This window comes from Apostichopus japonicus, chromosome 1, assembly GCF_037975245.1.
Source record: "Apostichopus japonicus isolate 1M-3 chromosome 1, ASM3797524v1, whole genome shotgun sequence".
Classification (NCBI taxonomy): Eukaryota; Metazoa; Echinodermata; class Holothuroidea; order Aspidochirotida; family Stichopodidae; genus Apostichopus; species Apostichopus japonicus.
In genome coordinates, this window is record NC_092561.1 from 20,721,302 (window position 1) to 20,748,669 (window position 27,368).

At 33.0% G+C, this 27,368-nt stretch overlaps 1 protein-coding gene across 4 annotated transcripts in view; it reads right to left on the reverse strand.

Annotated features, from left to right (window-relative positions):
* Nucleotides 1-1,940: 1,940 nt before the first annotated feature.
* Nucleotides 1,941-27,368, reverse strand: part of LOC139971145 (alpha-mannosidase 2C1-like) — a 33,831-nt gene continuing 8,403 nt past the window's right edge. For 3 of the 4 annotated variants that reach the window (XM_071977369.1, XM_071977387.1, XM_071977378.1), the window contains exons 8-25: nucleotides 26,391-26,594; nucleotides 25,399-25,515; nucleotides 22,101-22,196; nucleotides 21,436-21,527; nucleotides 21,017-21,070; nucleotides 20,193-20,319; nucleotides 18,512-18,691; nucleotides 17,511-17,621; nucleotides 16,843-17,008; nucleotides 15,850-16,042; nucleotides 8,995-9,111; nucleotides 7,046-7,202; nucleotides 6,419-6,562; nucleotides 5,283-5,392; nucleotides 4,309-4,388; nucleotides 3,784-3,923; nucleotides 3,110-3,228; nucleotides 1,941-2,624 (exon numbers count right to left, since the gene is read on the reverse strand). In XM_071977369.1, coding sequence (XP_071833470.1) covers nucleotides 2,513-2,624; nucleotides 3,110-3,228; nucleotides 3,784-3,923; nucleotides 4,309-4,388; nucleotides 5,283-5,392; nucleotides 6,419-6,562; nucleotides 7,046-7,202; nucleotides 8,995-9,111; nucleotides 15,850-16,042; nucleotides 16,843-17,008; nucleotides 17,511-17,621; nucleotides 18,512-18,691; nucleotides 20,193-20,319; nucleotides 21,017-21,070; nucleotides 21,436-21,527; nucleotides 22,101-22,196; nucleotides 25,399-25,515; nucleotides 26,391-26,594 — 2,319 coding nt within the window. In that variant the 3' untranslated portion in view covers nucleotides 1,941-2,512. The remainder of the gene's footprint in view (nucleotides 2,625-3,109; nucleotides 3,229-3,783; nucleotides 3,924-4,308; nucleotides 4,389-5,282; nucleotides 5,393-6,418; nucleotides 6,563-7,045; nucleotides 7,203-8,994; nucleotides 9,112-15,849; nucleotides 16,043-16,842; nucleotides 17,009-17,510; nucleotides 17,622-18,511; nucleotides 18,692-20,192; nucleotides 20,320-21,016; nucleotides 21,071-21,435; nucleotides 21,528-22,100; nucleotides 22,197-25,398; nucleotides 25,516-26,390; nucleotides 26,595-27,368) is intronic. The other variant, XM_071977396.1, reaches the window with a different exon arrangement.

The window sequence follows — 27,368 nt, forward strand, 5'->3', positions numbered from 1 at the left end:
TGCTGCTTATTAAACCATTAAATCCATCCTAACTCAAACTTTCACACAGTTTGGTAAAAACAAAATTGATATGGCACTATCAACACTACTCTAGCAAAAACATTAGACTACAAACATTAGACTAGCAAAAACATTAGACATCAACACTACTCTAGCAAAAACATTAGACTACAAACATTAGACTAGCAAAAACATTAGACATCAACACTACTCTAGCAAAAACATTAGACTACAAACATTAGACTAGCAAAAACATTAGACATCAACACTACTCTAGCAAAAACATTAGACATCAACACTACTCTAGCAAAACCATTAGACTACAAACATTAGACTAGCAAAAACATTAGACATCAACACTACTCTAACAAAAACATTAGACTACAAACATTAGACTAGCAAAAACATTAGACATCAACACTACTCTAGCAAAAACATTAGACTACAAACATTAGACTAGCAAAAACATTAGACATCAACACTAATCTAGCAAAAACATTAGACTACAAACATTAGACTAGCAAAAACATTAGACATCAACACTACTCTAGCAAAAAACATTAGACTACAAACATTAGACTAGCAAAAACATTAGACATCAACACTACTCTAGCAAAAACATTAGACTACAAACATTAGACTAGCAAAAACATTAGACATCAACACTACTCTAGCAAAAACATTAGACTACAAACATTAGACTAGCAAAAACATTAGACATCAACACTAATCTAGCAAAAACATTAGACTACAAACATTAGACTAGCAAAAACATTAGACATCAACACTACTCTAGCAAAAAACATTAGACTACAAACATTAGACTAGCAAAAACATTAGACATCAACACTACTCTAGCAAAAACATTAGACTACAAACATTAGACTAGCAAAAACATTAGACATCAACACTAATCTAGCAAAAACATTAGACTACAAACATTAGACTAGCAAAAACATTAGACATCAACACTACTCTAGCAAAAAACATTAGACTACAAACATTAGACTAGCAAAAACATTAGACATCAACACTACTCTAGCAAAAAACATTAGACTACAAACATTAGACTAGCAAAAACATTAGACATCAACACTACTCTAGCAAAAACATTAGACTACAAACATTAGACTAGCAAAAACATTAGACATCAACACTACTCTAGCAAAAACATTAGACTACAAACATTAGACTAGCAAAAACATTAGACATCAACACTACTCTAGCAAAAACATTAGACTACAAACATTAGACTAGCAAAAACATTAGACATCAACACTACTCTAGCAAAAACATTAGACTACAAACATTAGACTAGCAAAAACATTTGACATCAACAATACTCTAGCAAAAACATTAGACTACAAACATTAGACTAGCAAAAACATTAGACATCAACACTACTCTAGCAAAACCATTAGACTACAAACATTAGACTAGCAAAAACATTAGACATCAACACTACTCTAGCAAAAACATTAGACATCAACACTACTCTAGCAAAACCATTAGACTACAAACATTAGACTAGCAAAAACATTAGACATCAACACTACTCTAACAAAAACATTAGACTACAAACATTAGACTAGCAAAAACATTAGACATCAACACTACTCTAGCAAAAACATTAGACTACAAACATTAGACTAGCAAAAACATTAGACATCAACACTAATCTAGCAAAAACATTAGACTACAAACATTAGACTAGCAAAAACATTAGACATCAACACTACTCTAGCAAAAAACATTAGACTACAAACATTAGACTAGCAAAAACATTAGACATCAACACTACTCTAGCAAAAAACATTAGACTACAAACATTAGACTAGCAAAAACATTAGACATCAACACTACTCTAGCAAAAACATTAGACTACAAACATTAGACTAGCAAAAACATTAGACATCAACACTAATCTAGCAAAAACATTAGACTACAAACATTAGACTAGCAAAAACATTAGACATCAACACTACTCTAGCAAAAAACATTAGAGACAAAAAACATTACAGACAAAGCAAAACAGAAGGACATAAAAACAAGTGACACTGCAGACGGAAAAAAATGTTTTGATATAATATAATAAAGTACTAACATTTTAAGAAATTAATTTAGCAAAATTTGCATCAGATTTATGCTTCCTTCCCATTTTTATTTTCCAAATCATGTTTCATTGAGATATAAGCGTCTAAAATCTTTCTGTAAAAATTCACTTTTGGAACCTTTTTTGTTTTAGAAGTTCTTGCAAGTCCAAAACTTTGGCCATACTGATAAACTTCAAGTTATTTGGCACGATTGAATATTTCCGCATTGTCTGTTAAAATTACCTATAATATTTTAAGAAAATAAAAGCAAGCTCTTGAATACCGCAACAAATTTTAGTAACCGACTTACCAAGAAACCTTTATTCAGTTTAATGTTATCTGCAGTGACAATCTCTTGTCTACAGCTTTTAGTTTATGCAGGTTCCAATAAACTTTTGTGTTTCTCGTAATTTCATTATTTATTTCTTGAATTCTACCAGGAATGATACCACTTGAAATGGTGTCAGCTGAATATGGAAGGAATGATCTTTGTGAGTCATCTGTGATTCTTCTTCCTCTAAGAGATTACACCTATAGAAAAAATAAAAATAAATAAAGCAATATTCTCTTGAACCCTTTTTTCCCCATCGCTACGCATTTCCCAGAAAATATTAGCCAATGTTAAAAGTACCATTGAAAGAAAGAATGGCTTGATTAAACATCCTGTTAGTTTTTCTTCACCAAGTCACTGTTAGGTAGCCAAGTAGTATAATGAGTTCATTTTACTTAAGATATTTAATTGTATAAACTATGTTAGTATGTCCAGTGAATGTGCATGTGAAATACCAGAAAATCTCCGAAAAAAGTGTTGACTTCTTTTGTAAATCATTTGAAACGAAAATGTAAAGAAAATGAACTACATATTATTATATAATTACAATTCAAATCAAGGTAAACAATCAGAAGTACTACTATATGGTATTATATTTGTACTTAACACAAGGATACAGTTATTTTATTTATAAATCTAAAAGAATAAAAAAAAAATTTTCAATATGAAAAAATGTAATCATCACCTGGCAACTGTAAGTACTGGAAATGGTGTGGAGAGAGTTCCCTGAGCATGACTGCCAAATGCCTCATACAGCCTGAGAACCAACACAACTCCTGAACTCTGGTCTGCAGTATCTTCAGGCTGAAAGATATACAGTACAATAAATATTATAAATAGATAGACAGATAGATTTACAGATATACAGTACAATAAATATTATAAATAGATAGACAGATAGATTTACAGATGTACAGATTGATTTTGGTTAAGCACACTATAGTAGAAATATTTCATAATTCAATTACCAGTCCATTCAATATTAATAGTACATTCAATCATAGTACATCAGTTACTTCATATTTCAATCAAATAAAGTTATTTTCATATTTAAGTTTAAATTTCCTAAGAGAGTAGTCTGTGTCTTGTCTTGATCAAGTGATGATAAGGGAAGGACAATTACTGGAGTAAATATAGATAAAGAGAAAAGATTTTAAAGAAAGTCTTGACATGTTAACTGGGAATGATTTAGTTATCAAATTTTGTGAAGCTCTTAAAACAAGCTTCTTATGAAATACGATGGTTCCTAGATGAACAGAAACTGCTATAAATTTCCGCACTTGTTCAGCAATTCATCCAATTTGCATAGCATTTTGTGATGAGATACCCGATAAATTATTCCTGGTTAAACCGCCTCACCAATTTGACCGTCTCCAGGATAATGGCTGGGTTATCAACAGTAAACATGGACAGGGCTTCTTTGAGTTGACCTGCTGAGACGGTTAATGGATTATTCAAATCATAGGCAGCTTGGATGACTCCGGCATCTTGGAATGTACCTAACGAGGGAAAATTCAAAATAGATAGATGACGTGGGATATTCTTAAGCCAATGGCTCTTAATGTAGAAAAGCTTATGGATATTCAGCTGTGAATACAACATTTTGGGTGATCAAAGACTACCACTGTGTGGAAAGATAGTAAGCTGATGGACACCCACACCAATGGTGGGGTTTTGGGTGATCACAGACATACCACTGTATGGAAAGGTAGTAAGCTGATGGACACCCACACCAATGGTTGGGTTTTGGGTGATCACAAACACACCACTGATGGACACCACACCAATGGTTGGGTTTTGGGTGATCACAAACACACCACTGATGGACACCCACCATTAAAGTAAAATGACAGGCATGCACACCGACGGTGATCATTGACTTACCAGTGTGAGGGAAGACAGCATATGTGAATTGATGGACACCCATATCTGCAGTGGGGTCAGGATTCTTTGCAGACTTTAGCCTGTTAAAACAAGACAACAAAATCACAAATGTCTGGGAGGAAAGTTACATAGTGACCCAGCTAAGAAGACTATGTTATAGTTTGAGAGCTACAGCATATTAATTTTAGATTGTGAATACCCAAGTACAACGGCACATTACTCTAATTACTGCCTTACCAACAAGATGTCATGGATTAAGCTGCTATCAGGGCACCTATGATAATAACATATACATTTATGCAGCACTTAACATAAAAACAAAATATCATAAAGCACTTTACATGAACTTAAGAAAACTAAGAATTAAAAATATCAGATACATACAGATTGAGAAAAGGTAGTAAAGTAGTCAAAACAAAATCAGAAAATAAATCAAACCAATCAATGAAGCACTCAATCAACTAGAAAATTTGATAAAACAAACTGAGCAATTCTTACAAAATCTACCATCGGAAACAGGACAGAGGAACTGTTTGACCTTTATTAACTATTTCATAAATTCTAATTACTAAACACTTTTTTGTCATTTCATGCAAACAGCAGTGCATCCACGGATCAAGTATAATACCATCTACCATTAAAATGTGAATGTGCAACGTGCTATTTGAGAAGACAAAATCCCCCAAAGTAAACTTTGGGAAGGGAATTTTAAACTTTAATCAACAGTTTCATATATTGTAGTCAGAAGTCAACCCCAATAATCTTCTTTTGGCTTCTTAACTTAAACAGCAGCACATAAATGGAGCACATACAATGTCATTCATCCTTGACAAATTTGGAAACCTTTTATATATACTATTTAGATATTTTAATATACACATTCAAACATAAATCAGAGAACAAAAACTTCTAAACAAGAATATTAAGAACACATACTGTGCTGCTTAATAACACCTCTATCACAATCTACTTACAGAGACAGTCTCATAATGTTGTGTTCCGTTGAGTGGCCGTATTTGCAGTCATTCAGAAGTGCTACACCCCAATTGTGCTGCGACATGTCGGCCCATTTATGACCTGTGACCTGAGCAGAAGAAAATGAAAGACGATCATACATGTCGTAAAGATGACGTTTCTGTAGTATGGTGGATTAATAGGGACATAGGGAGAAAAACAAAGTGTCCCAAAATATCAAACTTTTGACTTTTTATCTCTTTTATTGGAATGCACTCAATGATAATAATTACAAGTTGTAACTCTGAAGTCCTAAAGAAAAAATTATTGGAATCTCCTGATGAGTTCAACTACTTTTGAACACTTCTAGGGATTTTTAGCAAACTAAAATTGAGAGGCCTTAACTTGACTATTTGGTGACACTGTTTAATTTTCAACTTGCCAAAGTAGTCAGTACTTTAAACAATTTAACACACTTCAGTCGTTTTTGACAGTTTTGGAAAATATAACTCTGTACTATGTACCTGTGTGTTAACAAATTATCATGGTAAGTATTGACAAATTTTTCAAGCTAATCTGCCCACAAATTTGCTACCATATTTTTGCCATATTTCTCCTATTCCTTCAGACAGCTAGGTGCTGCACAAAATAATTTATTATATTCACCTTGATGTCATGGCAACCTGATTAGATTATCTTGTCAGACAGTGCTGTACATCACCATGGTGACTTGTTAAAATATAATTTTTCTTATGCCTGGTGTTCAAATAGCATTTCATCAAAAAGTATATATGTCACATGTAAAAGTCTAATAATACACCAAATATTAATAAGATATTTTTATGTGATAACATATATGATGAGAGAGTGCAACAGCCACAAGTTTACCCGTCGATATCGTGTTTGGAGAAACTTTCAATTTTTTATATTTTAATAATCAAAATCCATTCAAAAAGAGCATCAATAATAAGGCATTCAAAAGAGCTGTCAATAAACAATCACGATGCCAGGAGAGTCTTCTTTGAATCAAAACCGATAACTCCTTAAACGCTCTCACATGTAGCTGTTACAAGAAGTTAATAATTGCCCTATACAAGGTGACGACAGAGAAGAAAGCAGAAAACAAAATTGTTTTATTGGATTTATAAAAGTTTACCTCATACTTAGCCCAGTCCCAGGATGTATTGGAATGAGTTGGTCTCTTCAAGTGACCAAATTGAACTTCATATGTAGCCTCTGACGAATGGACATTGAAGGGAAACTCTACCTTCAATAATTTATGGTTTTCATGCCAGTTTACCTAAAAATTTAAGACAATGGTGCAAGAAAAATCATAATAATAACCGTCAACAAAAACCATGACAAAAAGTTAATTTCACCAGAACAACAATAAAATCAAGACATACTTTGCAATATTCGTTAAGGAACTCAAGAAGATGCAAAAACGATTTTAATATATTATTTTAATCAATGTTTGCAGATAAAGCAACAGTGAGATCAATTTGTTAATATTATTTAAAGGAAACAAACTCAGTCAGAAGTCAAATCTGTTTTAAATTTAACTTTAACTAATCGTGGTTCAAAGATAAAACAAACAGGGAGACATATATTCTTAATATTATTAAAGAAATTGAACTCAATAAATACAACTGAAAACTATTTTAGATTAAATAAATCATGGTGAAAAGATGGAAACAACAGAAAAATATAGTTGTTATATCATAAAAATGGGCCAAACCCCCCCCCCCCCCAAAAGAAACAGGGTAATATGGCATCTCTTTACCGTTGTGTGGAAACGCAGCACAGTGTCTCCTCTGTCTAAGGATATCTCTTGCTCCACTGAGCTCTTAGAACTGATTTCAAGCTTGAATTTGATACTTTGTCTCAAGATGCCACTCTCATACTTTTCTGGTTCTTTGATGATCTTGGTCAAAGGTTGTCTGATAATTAGGAACGGATGTTGGGTGTTAAATCAGGTTAAGATGTGAAGAATACATGATCTTGATTGATACACACATTGAAACCCTAAGTGTACAATCATCATCTGATGGAAACCAAGGGTATGGTAGCCCACTGAAACTCTAAAAGCCACCTTTATTGTCAGTATTTCCAAGCAAGTTGTAAACAAATTTTTTTGGTAATGTTCTAACAATTTTGAATTGTCAGCCCAGGAAGTACAAGAGACATTTCCAAAGTTTATGGTCTGATTCTGACAATGTACAACAGTCATTCAATAATATACTGATGAACATTTAATTGGCTCTGAAGTGTAAAAAGGAAAAAAACAAACTTACATATAGCCTGAAGACTTGTTTTAAGGTTTCCAACAAATTTGCATAACTCTGGTCTATTTCATTGCAAAATTCCAGCAATGTTCATTAATATTCATTAGTAATCCCAGACGCACAAAGTTGGGGACAAGCATATAAACGTTTTCTTGCTAGGTGTGTTTCTTTAGATGACGAAATATGTATTACATTTTTAAATACTTATAAATGTATGCAAATTTTAATGTACACTCAAAAACACAACATGGATGAGGCTAATTCTGTCACGTAATGTCCTCCTTGTAGTTCACTGACCGAAGTTAACCAAACTAATCATAGTAAATTAAAAGTAAAATCCAACAATAACAAGAAAAACTTATCTATACGGTATGCTAAAACCCATTATGGCTTATTTAAAAGAATAGTCCAGCGGTAATTTCATTTTGCCCAATGGGAAGAGGAACATACTCTAATGATTATAGTGAAGTTTCCCTTTTAATTCCTACATAGCCATATATTAATATTTGAAACCTGGTAAAGCGACTTTGAAGCGAACAGGTCTGATGTCATAGTGACACACAATGGCACCAAATTGCTTTCTTTTCTATTGTTTTCACATTAGACTGAACAGGGTTCTAATGGTACCTTAAGGGAATTTGTTAACAATATATCTATAACAGTTTATCCATTATTAATGTTGAAATGCAGTCTCAATTTTGAATTTAGAAAACAGGAATAAATACATTTGAAAGAGAAACAGTATTAATCAATGCGTATCTGTGACATTACGCCTGTTTGTGTCAAGTCCACTTTTTGGGATAAAACATGTCAACATCAAATCTTGCTATTTCATAAATCTCACATATAGGAACTGAAGGCATATTTCCAGAGGATACTGAGTATGTGTTCCTCTCTGATCGGTCAAACATAAATTTATGATGGACTATCCATTTACAATGCTTTCATATAACATGGCCCAATGGACTATCCATTTACAATGCTTTCATATAACATGGCCCAATGGACTATCCATTTACAATGCTTTCATATAACATGGCCCAATGGACTATCCATTTACAATGCTTTCATATAACATGGCCCAATGGACTATCCATTTACAATGCTTTAATATAACATGGCCCAATGGACTATCCATTTACAATGCTTTCATATAACATGGCCCAATGGACTATCCATTTACAATGCTTTCATATAACATATGGCCCAATGGACTATCCATTTACAATGCTTTCATATAACATGGCCCAATGGACTATCCATTTACAATGCTTTCATATAACATGGCCCAATGGACTATCCATTTACAATGCTTTCATATAACATATGGCCCAATGGACTATCCATTTACAATGCTTTCATATAACATGGCCCAATGGCAGCAATGCCTTTGTATAAATCATCTACACAGCAAACTTGTAGACATGGTAACAGACACTGTACGTACCTCGTTTCCAAGTGATAGTCCATGATATCCCATGCATCCCAAAACATTGGAATATCATCATACAGTAAAAACTGGTTGCCATGGAAACCTTTCTTCGTATCATCCAAAAATGCATCCCTGGAATGTAAAAAGTTGGAAGCAATTAGTAAACAGAATGTGTACATGTGGTGGTCTTGCTTAAACTGAAATTTCGAATGACATTCCAAAAATACAAATGAGTTCATCAAACCGACGTGACAATCTTTAAACACATTATTTTAACATGTTTGGAACATTTCTGAATGTTAATTTATCACCGGTATAATTATAAACATATTTATTAACATTTATGTTTATTAATTTCATTTAAATCGACATCTACCAGATAATTTAAATTAACTCTCAGTTTAATATATTTCCTCCAAATCAGACAGAATTAGTATTACTTAAAGAACAGCCATTTTGCTCACTAAATTGGATTCAGTAACAGAGATATTCTCCACATGACCTTTTGATGGAATTACTTGGGGATATAAGAAAGTCAGGGGATACATTTAGCAATACTGTAAGATTGACATCTTATTCATGACTTCTATTCATTTCTTACTTTAGCAATACTGTAAGATTAACATCTTATTCATGACTTCTATTCATTTCTTAGTTTAGCAATACTGTAAGATTAACATCTTATTCATGACTTCTATTCACTTCTTAGTTTAGCAATACTGTAAGATTAACATCTTATTCATGACTTCTATTCACTTCTTAGTTTAGCAATACTGTAAGATTAACATCTTATTCATGACTTCTATTCATTTCTTAGTTTAGCAATACTGTAAGATTAACATCTTATTCATGACTTCTATTCATTTCTTAGTTTAGCAATACTGTATGATTAACATCTTATTCATGACTTCTATTCATTTCTTAGTTTAGCAATACTGTATGATTAACATCTTATTCATGACTTCTATTCATTTCTTAGTTTAGCAATACTGTAAGATTAACATCTTATTCATGACTTCTATTCATTTCTTAGTTTAGCAATACTGCATGATTAACATCTTATTCATGACTTCTATTCATTTCTTAGTTTAGCAATACTGCATGATTAACATCTTATTCATGACTTCTATTCATTTCTTAGTTTAGCAATACTGTAAGATTAACATCTTATTCATGACTTCTATTCATTTCTTAGTTTAGCAATACTGTAAGATTAACATCTTATTCATGACTTCTATTCATTTCTTAGTTTAGCAATAATGTAAGATTAACATCTTATTCATGACTTCTATTCATTTCTTACTTTAGCAATACTGTAAGATTAACATCTTATTCATGACTTCTATTGATTTCTTAGTTTAGCAATAATGTAAGATTAACATCTTATTCATGACTTCTATTCACTTCTTAGTTTAGCAATACTGTATGATTAACATCTTATTCATGACTTCTATTCATTTCTTACTTTAGCAATACTGTAAGATTAACATCTTATTCATGACTTCTATTCATTTCTTACTTTAGCAATACTGTAAGATTAACATCTTATTCATGACTTCTATTCATTTCTTAGTTTAGCAATACTGTAAGATTAACATCTTATTCATGACTTCTATTCACTTCTTAGTTTAGCAATACTGTAAGATTAACATCTTATTCATGACTTCTATTCACTTCTTAGTTTAGCAATACTGTAAGATTAACATCTTATTCATGACTTCTATTCATTTCTTAGTTTAGCAATACTGTAAGATTAACATCTTATTCATGACTTCTATTCATTTCTTAGTTTAGCAATACTGTATGATTAACATCTTATTCATGACTTCTATTCATTTCTTAGTTTAGCAATACTGTAAGATTAACATCTTATTCATGACTTCTATTCATTTCTTAGTTTAGCAATACTGTATGATTAACATCTTATTCATGACTTCTATTCATTTCTTAGTTTAGCAATACTGTATGATTAACATCTTATTCATGACTTCTATTCATTTCTTAGTTTAGCAATACTGTAAGATTAACATCTTATTCATGACTTCTATTCATTTCTTAGTTTAGCAATACTGTAAGATTAACATCTTATTCATGACTTCTATTCATTTCTTAGTTTAGCAATAATGTAAGATTAACATCTTATTCATGACTTCTATTCATTTCTTACTTTAGCAATACTGTAAGATTAACATCTTATTCATGACTTCTATTCATTTCTTAGTTTAGCAATAATGTAAGATTAACATCTTATTCATGACTTCTATTCACTTCTTAGTTTAGCAATACTGTATGATTAACATCTTATTCATGACTTCTATTCATTTCTTACTTTAGCAATACTGTAAGATTAACATCTTATTCATGACTTCTATTCATTTCTTACTTTAGCAATACTGTAAGATTAACATCTTATTCATGACTTCTATTCACTTCTTAGTTTAGCAATACTGTAAGATTAACATCTTATTCATGACTTCTATTCACTTCTTAGTTTAGCAATACTGTAAGATTAACATCTTATTCATGACTTCTATTCACTTCTTAGTTTAGCAATACTGTAAGATTAACATCTTATTCATGACTTCTATTCATTTCTTAGTTTAGCAATACTGTAAGATTAACATCTTATTCATGACTTCTATTCATTTCTTAGTTTAGCAATACTGTATGATTAACATCTTATTCATGACTTCTATTGATTTCTTAGTTTAGCAATACTGTAAGATTAACATCTTATTCATGACTTCTATTGATTTCTTAGTTTAGCAATAATGTAAGATTAACATCTTATTCATGACTTCTATTCATTTCTTAGTTTAGCAATACTGTAAGATTAACATCTTATTCATGACTTCTATTCATTTCTTAGTTTAGCAATACTGTATGATTAACATCTTATTCATGACTTCTATTCATTTCTTAGTTTAGCAATAATGTAAGATTAACATCTTATTCATGACTTCTATTCATTTCTTAGTTTAGCAATACTGTAAGATTAACATCTTATTCATGACTTCTATTCATTTCTTAGTTTAGCAATACTGTAAGATTAACATCTTATTCATGACTTCTATTCATTTCTTAGTTTAGCAATACTGTAAGATTAACATCTTATTCATGACTTCTATTCATTTCTTAGTTTAGCAATACTGTAAGATTAACATCTTATTCATGATTTCTATTCATTTCATGGTTTAGCAATACTGTAAGATTAACATCTTATTCATGACTTCTATTCATTTCTTAGTTTAGCAATAATGTAAGATTAACATCTTATTCATGACTTCTATTCATTTCTTAGTTTAGCAATACTGTAAGATTAACATCTTATTCATGACTTCTATTCATTTCTTAGTTTAGCAATACTGTAAGATTAACATCTTATTCATGACTTCTATTCATTTCTTAGTTTAGCAATACTGTATGATTAACATCTTATTCATGACTTCTATTCATTTCTTAGTTTAGCAATACTGTAAGATTAACATCTTATTCATGACTTCTATTCATTTCTTAGTTTAGCAATACTGTAAGATTAACATCTTATTCATGACTTCTATTCACTTCTTAGTTTAGCAATACTGTATGATTAACATCTTATTCATGACTTCTATTCATTTCTTAGTTTAGCAATACTGTAAGATTAACATCTTATTCATGACTTCTATTCATTTCTTAGTTTAGCAATACTGTATGATTAACATCTTATTCATGACTTCTATTCATTTCTTAGTTTAGCAATACTGTAAGATTAACATCTTATTCATGATTTCTATTCATTTCTTAGTTTAGCAATAATGTAAGATTAACATCTTATTCATGACTTCTATTCACTTCTTAGTTTAGCAATACTGTATGATTAACATCTTATTCATGACTTCTATTCATTTCTTAGTTTAGCAATACTGTAAGATTAACATCTTATTCATGACTTCTATTCACTTCTTAGTTTAGCAATACTGTAAGATTAACATCTTATTCATGACTTCTATTCATTTCTTAGTTTAGCAATACTGTAAGATTAACATCTTATTCATGACTTCTATTCATTTCTTAGTTTAGCAATACTGTATGATTAACATCTTATTCATGACTTCTATTCATTTCTTAGTTTAGCAATACTGTAAGATTAACATCTTATTCATGACTTCTATTCATTTCTTAGTTTAGCAATACTGTATGATTAACATCTTATTCATGACTTCTATTCATTTCTTAGTTTAGCAATAATGTAAGATTAACATCTTATTCATGACTTCTATTCATTTCTTAGTTTAGCAATACTGTAAGATTAACATCTTATTCATGACTTCTATTCATTTCTTAGTTTAGCAATACTGTATGATTAACATCTTATTCATGACTTCTATTCATTTCTTAGTTTAGCAATACTGTAAGATTAACATCTTATTCATGACTTCTATTCATTTCTTAGTTTAGCAATACTGTATGATTAACATCTTATTCATGACTTCTATTCACTTCTTAGTTTAGCAATACTGTATGATTAACATCTTATTCATGACTTCTATTCATTTCTTAGTTTAGCAATACTGTAAGATTAACATCTTATTCATGACTTCTATTCATTTCTTAGTTTAGCAATACTGTAAGATTAACATCTTATTCATGACTTCTATTCATTTCTTAGTTTAGCAATACTGTAAGATTAACATCTTATTCATGACTTCTATTCATTTCTTAGTTTAGCAATACTGTATGATTAACATCTTATTCATGACTTCTATTCACTTCTTAGTTTAGCAATACTGTATGATTAACATCTTATTCATGACTTCTATTCATTTCTTAGTTTAGCAATACTGTAAGATTAACATCTTATTCATGACTTCTATTCATTTCTTAGTTTAGCAATACTGTATGATTAACATCTTATTCATGACTTCTATTCATTTCTTAGTTTAGCAATAATGTAAGATTAACATCTTATTCATGACTTCTATTCATTTCTTAGTTTAGCAATACTGTAAGATTAACATCTTATTCATGACTTCTATTCACTTCTTAGTTTAGCAATACTGTATGATTAACATCTTATTCATGACTTCTATTCATTTCTTAGTTTAGCAATACTGTAAGATTAACATCTTATTCATGACTTCTATTCATTTCTTAGTTTAGCAATACTGTAAGATTAACATCTTATTCATGACTTCTATTCACTTCTTAGTTTAGCAATACTGTATGATTAACATCTTATTCATGACTTCTATTCATTTCTTAGTTTAGCAATACTGTAAGATTAACATCTTATTCATGACTTCTATTCATTTCTTAGTTTAGCAATACTGTAAGATTAACATCTTATTCATGATTTCTATTCATTTCTTAGTTTAGCAATAATGTAAGATTAACATCTTATTCATGACTTCTATTCACTTCTTAGTTTAGCAATACTGTATGATTAACATCTTATTCATGACTTCTATTCATTTCTTAGTTTAGCAATACTGTAAGATTAACATCTTATTCATGACTTCTATTCACTTCTTAGTTTAGCAATACTGTATGATTAACATCTTATTCATGACTTCTATTCACTTCTTAGTTTAGCAATACTGTATGATTAACATCTTATTCATGACTTCTATTCATTTCTTAGTTTAGCAATACTGTAAGATTAACATCTTATTCATGACTTCTATTCATTTCTTAGTTTAGCAATACTGTATGATTAACATCTTATTCATGACTTCTATTCATTTCTTAGTTTAGCAATACTGTAAGATTAACATCTTATTCATGACTTCTATTCACTTCTTAGTTTAGCAATACTGTATGATTAACATCTTATTCATGACTTCTATTCATTTCTTAGTTTAGCAATACTGTAAGATTAACATCTTATTCATGACTTCTATTCATTTCTTAGTTTAGCAATACTGTATGATTAACATCTTATTCATGACTTCTATTCATTTCTTAGTTTAGCAATAATGTAAGATTAACATCTTATTCATGACTTCTATTCATTTCTTAGTTTAGCAATACTGTATGATTAACATCTTATTCATGACTTCTATTCACTTCTTAGTTTAGCAATACTGTATGATTAACATCTTATTCATGACTTCTATTCATTTCTTAGTTTAGCAATACTGTAAGATTAACATCTTATTCATGACTTCTATTCATTTCTTAGTTTAGCAATACTGTAAGATTAACATCTTATTCATGATTTCTATTCATTTCTTAGTTTAGCAATAATGTAAGATTAACATCTTATTCATGACTTCTATTCATTTCTTAGTTTAGCAATACTGTATGATTAACATCTTATTCATGACTTCTATTCATTTCTTAGTTTAGCAATACTGTATGATTAACATCTTATTCATGACTTCTATTCATTTCTTAGTTTAGCAATACTGTAAGATTAACATCTTATTCATGACTTCTATTCATTTCTTAGTTTAGCAATACTGTATGATTAACATCTTATTCATGACTTCTATTCATTTCTTAGTTTAGCAATACTGTAAGATTAACATCTTATTCATGACTTCTATTCATTTCTTAGTTTAGCAATACTGTATGATTAACATCTTATTCATGACTTCTATTCATTTCTTAGTTTAGCAATACTGTATGATTAACATCTTATTCATGACTTCTATTCATTTCTTAGTTTAGCAATACTGTAAGATTAACATCTTATTCATGACTTCTATTCATTTCTTAGTTTTTGTCCAACTGTAGTATTTAATAATTGTTGACTTACACTAGCTGAGATTTCTTGTGGACATTTGACATAAGCATGTATGCTTGTAGCAACAATGTAAGAATAATATTCTGGTCACTTCTATCAATCAACTCTTTGATTAAATGATTTATTTTTAAGTTACTCACAATCCTGACTTCTTATGTATCAGGCTCCTGATCCTTCCACATTTGTCGATTACTGCCTTCAAATTCTCGTTCTCGAGAATAACGTTTCCATCATCAAACTTTGTCCACTGTTTGAGTTCTTCTCCCTTGTTGTGGTCAACAATCTTTCCGACGCTTAGTGGAGTCACTCCCAACGACTGAGCCTCGACGTATACTGCAAACATATGAATGTGAAGAACAACGTAATTCCATTAACACAACTCTCTCATGCCAAGAGTTACTGCAATCATATGAATGTTAAGAACAACGTAATTCCATTAACACAACTTCTCTCATGCCAAGAGTTTGATGGTTGAATATGTGAGGGTACTGTAATGGAAAGATCACAGCCGACAAACTAAAGGTCATTCTTTCCAAGACAAAAACAAAATTTAAATTCTCTTTTTTGTCTTGGAGAAATTCCTGGTTTGTCCACTTCACTTTATCAAGGTACTTAAAGTAGCTCTTTTTACTGGATATATTTTTGATAAGTCTTCAATTGTAGGGGGTAATTATCATCCCAATATAATGCTATCTAATGAGTAATTTTTTTTTCAAGAATATCTCAAAAACGCTGTACTTTGCCTTGGGGAATGTTTAATAGTAATGTTTGAATTAGCAACAAAATGGTCTGGAAGAAATAATTGTCAAACTTAAGGGCACACCAATTACAAATATGTTGAATTGGTGAGTAAAGCTTCTGGATAAAGTCTTAACTTGTAAATTATTATTGACACAAAAGAAAAGAAGAATTTTTTATTTTAGGAGTTTTGGGAAATTTGCAGCATCTGTAACTTTTACAAAATGCATACAACTGCTTGAAAGGAGCATTTTCTTTTATTCCAAAACTGCCAGTGATGCCAACTTTTCTCAATTTTACAGATTACTTTACCTGATACAGTATAACTGAATATTCATTAATACTGATGCAGTATAAATGAATATTCATTAATACTGTATAAATGAATATTTTACCTAAAATATTCCCTTTCTTGTCAAGCTGAATACCATTCTGGTCCTGAGAATGATTCTGAAGCTGTTCAAACATCTTTCCAGGAATAGATATGACCTCTAACCTCTTCCAACAGTGAGGATTAAAAATAACCACTGATGATTTCAAGTCCGTATTCTGAGTTTGAGCCTGCAGTTGAATTATGCAAGATACAAAGTTAGAAAAAATGGAAACATTAAAATTTTTAAGCAAAAGTACCAAACATGGTATTTTAATACCCCAGGGTCTACAGAGGCTGAAGTATGCTGAGGTAAGGAGTTCCAATGTGTTGGAGTAGAAGATGCAAAGCATGAGTCAGGGTTGTCCGACTTTGTCGAAGATTAAACACAAGATTAAGAGACTGGACCATACAAACAGCAGTATGTCAGAAGTAGAATCTTGACAATACAAGGTATCTTATCTGTAACCAGACTAGTGCAGTTCCTCAAAGGATATTTCAACAAGATACTGGGATTCAAACCATCTTTAACTCACCCAGATTTTAATATAGTGATATGAATTGCACCTCCTTAAATCACCCTGTTTCTAAAAGTTATACACCCACAAACAGAACTGCAGGCATTGTTACAGACTGTGAAGGTCATATGTTTCTAATAGAAATGTGGTATCATAAGTGACTGGGAAGTTTTACCTTTCTCTTCCTGTTCCAAGCCCCAGATGAGAGGGAGGCTAAACCTGCTTGAAGGAGAGGAGTAATATCTGCATTGACTTGCTCGTAGATGCTGCATGCATCTTTCACCACCTAAAGGAAGAGGAGAAATGAGGAACAGACATGACAAATGAAAGTGCCCGAAAACGAACACAATGATCTTTTTCTGAAAAACCCCAACACCAACCCCCCCCCTCCCCCTTGCCCTATCTAAGCTTTGCCACCGACACAACAGAAAGTCTGTGCAATAAGTGGATGTGTCAATCTGTATCTCTAGAACCTTCTCATCTGAATTTATTGCTTATAAAAGCTGCAGGTTGGGTTAGGTCGTAATTTTTGCATCATTTTTACCAAGCTATGCTGTGTTCGTATATTTACTGTTGATTCAATTAAGACTTAATCTATGTCCTTTAATACAATCATGATATTATGACCAGTAAGTGAATTATTAACCTTCTAATGAAACAAACACACATATCTGTGTCTTACATACTGTCGGTTACTCTAATGATTTATTCTTTCATGTGGATATTGACCATCGTCATCTATGGCTCATTTCAATGATTCTGGTAAAAATTTGGCAGACTACAAAAACAGGCACTTCAGATTTCCTCAGCAATCAACAAAGTTACCAGCAGGTTGTGGAAAATTATTATTACCAGATACAGTTCAAAGATTTATTATCAATTTTAACATAACAATCTTGAACAATTTTAAATAGAAGTAAGATGGATTGGTGCATACAAAGTTTGCAAGGTGAAAATAACTCATTTGCCAACAATTATTTTTTTGTTCATGAAATAAATTAAGAAAGCCAAGCCTGTCTATTGGCCTCAGCGGAGAGCTTTCCACTCAGTTGTATAGTAGTAACAACAGTAGTAACCAACACATAGATTTGGAAAGTTTTAATCCAAAGGAAGTACTGGGGGGGTGTTCAGAATATGGATTTTTAGGACATCTTAGCCTCAGACTCTGCATATTACCTCTTGTGTGCTGCTGCCAGGTAATACATCGTGGAACTGATTCAGAAGGACATTCTTCCAGCTCTTGTCAAGTATATCACAAGGATATGAAGATCCCTTGAGGTTTAGGACAGCTAGCATTGAGTACATCTTCTCCACTGTCTGTAGTGCAATTTCAAGCCGTCTGTTCCAAAGTTTAATCTGTAAATGAGATAAGATTAATGCCAAAAACTAAATAAATAAAAATGCAAAAAAGGACTTCACAATATTTTCCTCACAAAGGGAGCTTTGAAAACTGATTGACTTCATATGATTCATCAATGGCTGAGTAAGCATATGCTGATAGTTCACTTGGAGGGGGGGGGGGGGGGAATATATGTTACTGATTTCAAATTGTGTGTTGGACAGCTGTTATTATCACATCTGAGTCACCCTGTATTGAGCCCAACTGCAATGAATTTTTTTACTTGGTGAAACAGAGTTTCACAAATTAATACCAGTTTCAAACTATTGCCATCAGTTTTTCCTGTAAAAAATGTAAGGAATCTTCAGATCACAGGACAACACAGAAACCTGCAGTAAACGTTGGCAGTGCATTAAAACGTGAGAACAAGCTACAGAAAACATTTGTTTTGTGTGACAAAGTTAGGTCTTATACATGTCTCGTGTTACACAATAGCGCCACCACATATGCCCTTTAAAAATTGTCTCCGGTGTGCTACAGACAGCAACATAATTCTTGTCTCTAATTTGTCACAATTTATCCCACACATTTTGACTTGTCTCAGAGAATACTTGAGCACATGAGTCAACAACATTCAATCATACATGTGAAGACTGTTCGGAAGATGCAGGTTTTAACGAAGGTTTAAGTGTGTTTAATCTTGCAGTAAAACAATGATGACCAGTAAGAGGCTTGTACCAGGCCTGTGCATGAATTGTAGGAAAGAAATAAGACGTTGCTTTTACTGCGAGGCTGCATGGTCGTTTCATCATACTATACCTATTACATCTGCAATGGATTAATTAAAATACTTAAGCAAATGACAAAGCTTCTGAAAAAGCTTTACTTCCTTGTGGTTATTACCAGACAAAAAAGGCAACCCATTATTAACTCAAACAGTGTCAGAAAGATGGTAAATAATTAACCACTCTCACAAACAATTATTAAACAAAGACTTTTGAGAAATGAAATGAAATTTCTAGTTTGTTAATATTCTTAATATGCAAAATGTAAGACTTGATTAAAGTCTAAATAATTCTACAACTACCCAGCTTAACTCTAAACTATCCAACTAAAACTTATACCATGGTAGATTGCAGGATGTATAGCTTGCTTAATTGCAGATAATTCAGACATCAGAGATCTTTCAATTGTTGTACTTTTTTTGGGAAGATTAAAGCCAAAAACCTTTGCCTGAGAAGTTAATGTTCCCTGATATTGCAGACAGTTTAACACTATCCAACTCAAACTTATTCAGTCTAGACTGCAGGGTGTATAGCTTGCTAACTCAGACCTTTCAATTGTTTTAATTTTAATTTTAGCAACAACACCTTCGCCTGAGAAGTCAATGTTCCCTGATATTACATCAGCTTAACACTATCCAACTCAAACTTATACAGTTCAGATTGCAGGGTGTATGGCTGGCTAACTCAGACATCAGAGATCTTTCCATTGATATAATTTTTAACAACTAAATACCTTCGCCTGAGAAGTCAATGTTCCCTGATGCATTTCAAGGTACAGCTCACCGACCCAAGTACAAAGGTTTTCAAGATCGTTTTCTTCAACTTTCTGGAAAAATAGGTCTGGCGTGGAATTTGTGATCCTGTCAGAGACAATGAATTAATCAGAGCATGTCGTTAATTATTGGCACAAATGTGATCACTTAAATATACCTCCAATAATGAAAAAGATTAAAATTATTGAATTAACTCGAAGAACAATTGTCTCCTAAGAGCTTTTCCTGTGTTTATAAGTTCTTGGATTTAAAACTGTAAAAATAAGGATTTAAATATAAACTCCTGGTTTACTTTGATCTCTTATATACAAACCACCTTTTTTTGAAGTACGACAAACAGCCTAGAATGTGTGACCTATGTTCTATAGTGATCTTACATTGACAAACATAACGGTCGAGCTACTATTAAAACCAGCCTTCTGTGTTTGTTCGATAATTTTAACCAAATCAAGAACTTACTCAAAATAAGTGTCCAATCGATCAAATTGAGACACCATTTTACACTTGTCCCTAAAGTAGCTTTGTTACTGAATAAGAAAATTAAATGTATTTGATTCGATCTGCCACAATTCTTCCCTCGGACACGTTTACGTGTAATATATTTATACATTTGTACTTTCAATATTTTGAAGCTTTCATTTGGTATTTGAACTTATGAAAATTGACAATTCAAGCAAATGAAATAAATTATTGGGAGACATCAAAGTACGTTGAACAGGTTTCTGAAACTAAACAAGCTCGAATGCTGCTGGGAGTCTAAAGTCAAGAATAAACTTTGACTTACTTTGGAAGTCCATCTGTGTCATGAAGTCTCTCAATTCTCTCTAACATGGTTTCACTGTTACAGAAAAACAAGAAAAATTATCAGAAATGGAGTTTGCGATGTAATCTATATATATGCGAATGACAGTTATTATAACATGATTATAAACAGTGAATCTTTCCATGAAAATTTATGTTGAAGTGAGAAAGCAAGAAGACGTCACTCAATATAAATGTAATTCACACAGATTCCAAAACCTTATATCTTTGAACCATCTTTGGGTCTTTTTCTCTCTTTCTCATGAACTTAAAGTAACCTTTACATGCACTCTCAAATCAAAATCCATTTTCTTATTGCCCCTGTATGAACATCTCTCCCGTAAAGATTGTTCTAGATTTCTGAGATATGATGTAACGTGTTCTGTAATGTACGTAGCTTACGTTGGTCCTCCCCCGCCGTCACTGTAACCATAAAGCATAATAGCACCATTCGTACGACCTTTGTCCTTGTGGCCTTGTCGTGTCTTCATAACCTGCAGGATAGAGGGCAGCATACAGTAATTACCTCACAGCTACAAAATTCACGTAGATAGTAGTGTCACTCAGCACATAAATCCCGTCCGAGAAATTTTTTCAGGGCAATTTCTCTTTCATCATCTGACTTTTTAATACCTAGATTCTTTCACCTTTTACGCATTGGAGAGGAATACATTAATCATACAATAACAGGAATTATTTAGTCAGTATCGCATCACAAAATGGCTGTGCAGATATAAATACGAAAGCTTCACGAATATGAATATCAAAAGCCAGAGAGCAGTTTTTGTATGCATATATACCAAAATATAAGTATGAATATAAAAGATTTTGACTCTTTCTGTGTCACAGCTAAAATAGAAAACATTTGTTTCTCTTACCGTTCTAACATAAAAATGATAATTTATAATAATTTTGAGCTTTTTGTTGGAAACTTGCAAACTGCATGATATGATGATGGTAAGACACAGGATTGCATCGTCATTGCAATGCTGAAACCGTTAGGTTCACACCTTTCTGTTTGTTCTACACTATACATAGACTGACATGATTGTTTACCAAATTCTTACCGATTTCATGTCTATTTTGGTCCCGTAATTGTCAGCTGGTGGAAAGTGTGAGAGGCTTCGAGTCCCATCAAGCCCCTGCCACCAAAATGTGGTGTGCTAAATGAAAAACAAAAGTGACAACAATGTTTACCAGTTAAATAGGTGAGGTAGATGTTACCAGTTAAATAGGTGAGGTAGATGTTACCAGTTAAATAGGTGAGGTAGATGTTACCAGTTAAATAGGTGAGGTAGATGTTACCGGTTAAATAGGTGAGGTAGATGTTACCGGTTAAATAGGTGAGGTAGATGTTACCGGTTAAATAGGTGAGGTAGATGTTACCGGTTAAATAGGTGAGGTAGATGTTACCGGTTAAATAGGTGAGGTAGATGTTACCGGTTAAATAGGTGAGGTAGATGTTACCAGTTAAATAGGTGAGGTAGATGTTACCAGTTAAATAGGTGAGGTAGATGTTACCAGTTAAATAGGTGAGGTAGATGTTACCAGTTAAATAGGTGAGGTAGATGTTACCAGTTAAATAGGTGAGGTAGATGTTACCAGTTAAATAGGTGAGGTAGATGTTACCAGTTAAATAGGTGAGGTAGATGTTACCAGTTAAATAGGTGAGGTAGATGTTACCAGTTAAATAGGTGAGGTAGATGTTACCAGTTAATAGGTGAGGTAGATGTTACCAGTTAAATAGGTGAGGTAGATGTTACCAGTTAAATAGGTGAGGTAGATGTTACCAGTTAAATAGGTGAGGTAGATGTTACCAGTTAATAGGTGAGGTAGATGTTACCAGTTAAATAGGTGAGGTAGATGTTACCAGTTAAATAGGTGAGGTAGATGTTACCAGTTAAATAGGTGAGGTAGATGTTACCAGTTAATAGGTGAGGTAGATGTTACCAGTTAAATAGGTGAGGTAGATGTTACCAGTTAAATAGGTGAGGTAGATGTTACCAGTTAATAGGTGAGGTAGATGTTACCAGTTAATAGGTGAGGTAGATGTTACCAGTTAAATAGGTGAGGTAGATGTTACCAGTTAAATAGGTGAGGTAGATGTTACCAGTTAAATAGGTGAGGTAGATGTTACCAGTTAAATAGGTGAGGTAGATGTTACCAGTTAAATAGGTGAGGTAGATGTTACCAGTTAAATAGGTTAGGTAGATGGGAGAGTGCAATTGTAGAGATGAGACAGTTAAGAGAGGGGCGCAGTAATTGACAGAGACAGGGTCAATATGACTAATGGCTGAGTACATACAAGATCTTATGAGTGCTAACGGCTGAGTACATACAAGATCTTGTGAGTACTAACGGCTGAGTACATACAAGATCTTATGAGTACTAACGGCTGAGTACATACAAGATCTTATGAGTACTAACGGCTGAGTACATACAAGATCTTATGAGTACTAACGGCTGAGTACATACAAGATCTTATGAGTACTAACGGCTGAGTACATACAAGATCTTATGAGTGCTAACGGCTGAGTACATACAAGATCTTATGAGTGCTAACGGCTGAGTACATACAAGATCTTATGAGTGCTAACGGCTGAGTACATACAAGATCTTATGAGTACTAACGGCTGAGTACATACAAGATCTTAAGAGTACTAACGGCTGAGTACATACAAGATCTTGTGAGTACTAACGGCTGAGTACATACAAGATCTTATGAGTGCTAACGGCTGAGTACATACAAGATCTTATGAGTACTAACGGCTGAGTACATACAAGATCTTATGAGTGCTAACGGCTGAGTACATACAAGATCTTATGAGTACTAACGGCTGAGTACATACAAGATCTTATGAGTACTAACGGCTGGGTACATACAAGATCTTATGAGTGCTAACGGCTGAGTACATACAAGATCTTATGAGTACTAACGGCTGAGTACATACAAGATCTTATGAGTGCTAACGGCTGAGTACATACAAGATCTTATGAGTACTAACGGCTGAGTACATACAAGATCTTATGAGTGCTAACGGCTGAGTACATACAAGATCTTATGAGTACTAACGGCTGAGTACATACAAGATCTTATGAGTGCTAACGGCTGAGTACATACAAGATATTATGAGTCTTAACGGCTGAGTACATACAAGATCTTATGAGTCTTAACGTCTGAGTACATACAAGATCTTATGATTACTAACGGCTGAGTACATACAAGATCTTATGAGTACTAACGGCTGAGTACATACAAGATCTTATGAGTACTAACGGCTGAGTACATACAAGATCTTATGAGTGCTAACGGCTGAGTACATACAAGATCTTATGAGTACTAACGGCTGAGTACATACAAGATCTTATGAGTGCTAACGGCTGAGTACATACAAGATCTTATGAGTACTAACGGCTGAGTACATACAAGATCTTATGAGTGCTAACGGCTGAGTACATACAAGATCTTATGAGTACTAACGGCTGAGTACATACAAGATCTTATGAGTACTAACGGCTGAGTACATACAAGATCTTATGAGTACTAACGGCTGAGTACATACAAGATCTTATGAGTACTAACGGCTGAGTACATACAAGATCTTATGAGTAGTAACGGCTGAGTACATACAAGATCTTATGAGTGCTAACGGCTGAGTACATACAAGATCTTATGAGTACTAACGGCTGAGTACATACAAGATCTTATGAGTGCTAACGGCTGAGTACATACAAGATCTTAAGAGTGCTAACGGCTGAGTACATACAAGATCTTATGAGTCCTAACGGCTGAGTACATACAAGATCTTATGAGTGCTAACGGCTGAGTACATACAAGATCTTATGAGTGCTAACGGCTGAGTACATACAAGATCTTGTGAGTACTAACGGCTGAGTACATACAAGATCTTATGAGTCCTAACGGCTGAGTACATACAAGATCTTATGAGTACTAACGGCTGAGTACATACAAGATCTTATGAGTACTAACGGCTGAGTACATACAAGATCTTGTGAGTACTTACGGCTGAGTACATACAAGATCTTATGAGTAACAATGGCTGAGTACATTCAAGATCTTATGAGTACTAACGGCTGAGTACATGGAAGATCTTATGAGTACTAATGGCTGAGTACATACAAGATCTTATGAGTACTAACGGCTGAGTACATACAAGATCTTATGAGTACTAACGGCTGAGTACATACAAGATCTTATGAGTAGTAACGGCTGAGTACATGGAAGATCTTATGAGTACTAATGGCTGAGTACATACAAGATTTTATGAGTACTAATGGCTGAGTACATACAAGATCTTCTGAGTACTAACGGCTGAGTACATACAAGATATTCTGAGTACTTACTGGGAATTTGTTCACTAAGCTCCAACTGATTTTGATTGTCAAAAATCGGCGAATCCCGACGCCGTTCATAATCTGAGGGAGTTGAGCGGAGTATCCAAAGGTGTCTGGCAGCCAAAACTGACGACAAAAGGTTGGAAAATGAATATTGATTAGACTAATCTTCCGTACAGTCAACTACATTTCTGCAGTGATCTTGCAGGAATGAAAAAACCATATTTCAGTACTGTAATTCAAAAACTGAAGTAAAAAGACACACATACTGTAGTACTAACTTTGTCAATGGAAAAATTGTTTTATTCGATTCGTACAAGGTATAAGAACAGGCCTTGAAAAGGACTCAATATTAATGAAGATTTGACATGAAAATGATCGTGTATAAATTGTCTTAAAGCTGCAGCTTTCATGTTTACTGGTTTTGATATTTGAGTGGCTGTGCAACACTTAGCCCACTGGAATCTGCCTAGCAGATATTCACACAGACTATCTAGTCAGTGTGAATAATAAACCTTGAAATGAGCCCAGCCTGCCTGAGTGCGGGAGGGGGGGGGGGGGAGGTCATCGAATCTGTGTATAGACACTTTTTTATATTGGATGTTTCTCCATACTATCATCTCATACTGTTAGAATCAAATCATTATCCGGGCTGTAGTCGACTTTGTTTTTTAATTTTCGGAGTGGCGTTTAACCAAATGCTACGAGAAAATTAAAGAAATAAATAAATATGACCTGATCTGGACTCCAAATGTTGAGAACTAAATGGAATCAATAATAGTTGCTCAATAATCTTCACTTTGTAATACATGAACACTTGTACTCTTATCATATGATAACACTCAATTAAGTTTGCCAAAAAGGCTGGACAAACACAGAAAACTGCTCGAAAAGGGAGAAAAACTGGAAGAGAAGAACATAATGTAAATATTGTTGATTTATATTTGTTAATCCAGTCAAATAGGCCACTGAAAATAGTCTCTTATGATAGCAAAACCTACCTCTGAGCATTTCCGACCAAATTCTTGCATAAAGAACCGTTGGCCGTGGAGAAACTGTCTGATGAAGGCCTCACCGCTGGGGACGTTCCCATCCATCTCCACCCATGTTCCTCCGACAGGGATGAAGCGACCTTCTGCAGCCTTGGCTTTTATCTTTTGGTACAGGGCTGGGTAATTTTCCTTAACCCATGCAAACTGTTGAGCCTAAAAATTAAAGGAATTATTTGGAATTTATGACGACTAAACTTTGAGGAAGTGTAATTTCGTTTCGTTTTGTTTATTCCAATATAAATTGCATAAAATACAGTTCATAAATAGGAAAATGTTACAATGACTTGTACAGAGTACAGACTATTATCTCTTTCGTGTGAAGAGTTTCGAAATTTTACAATAAATAGCAGTGTCGTCAGCGTACTTAATGACAGAACAATTGGAATTTGACTGTATTTCATTAGTAAACATTGTAAAGAGCAATGCCGAGAGGGGACCACCTTGCGGAACACCAATTTTGATATTGGAGGTATCAGAGAGACCTTTTTCAATCTTGACTTGTCTGGACCACCCCTTAAGGAAGTTTGCAAGCCAGTGGGTTAACCATGGTTCGATACCAAAATTCATAAGATCATTTAATAAATAATTTGGTAAAACGATGTTAAAAGCACTTGAAAAATCAAGGAATAAAACTTTGGCAACAGTAGTGTCTTTACAATTCAAACCTGAAACAATGTCATGGACTAGGGTTAAAAAAGCGTCTGTACATGATACCCCCTTCCTGTAGGCAAACTGGCAATTGTACCCGTACAGGCTAAGAGCTTCGGTGACATATGGTAATAAAGTCTATTGCATGCAATTGAACCAATGCTAGCAAGATCGATTGGCCTGTAGTCATTGACAGCAGTAGGTCTAGGTCTCTTGGGAATGGGTGCAATTATTGCATGCTTCCAGGAAGAGATACTTATTATATAAAAGATGAAACTT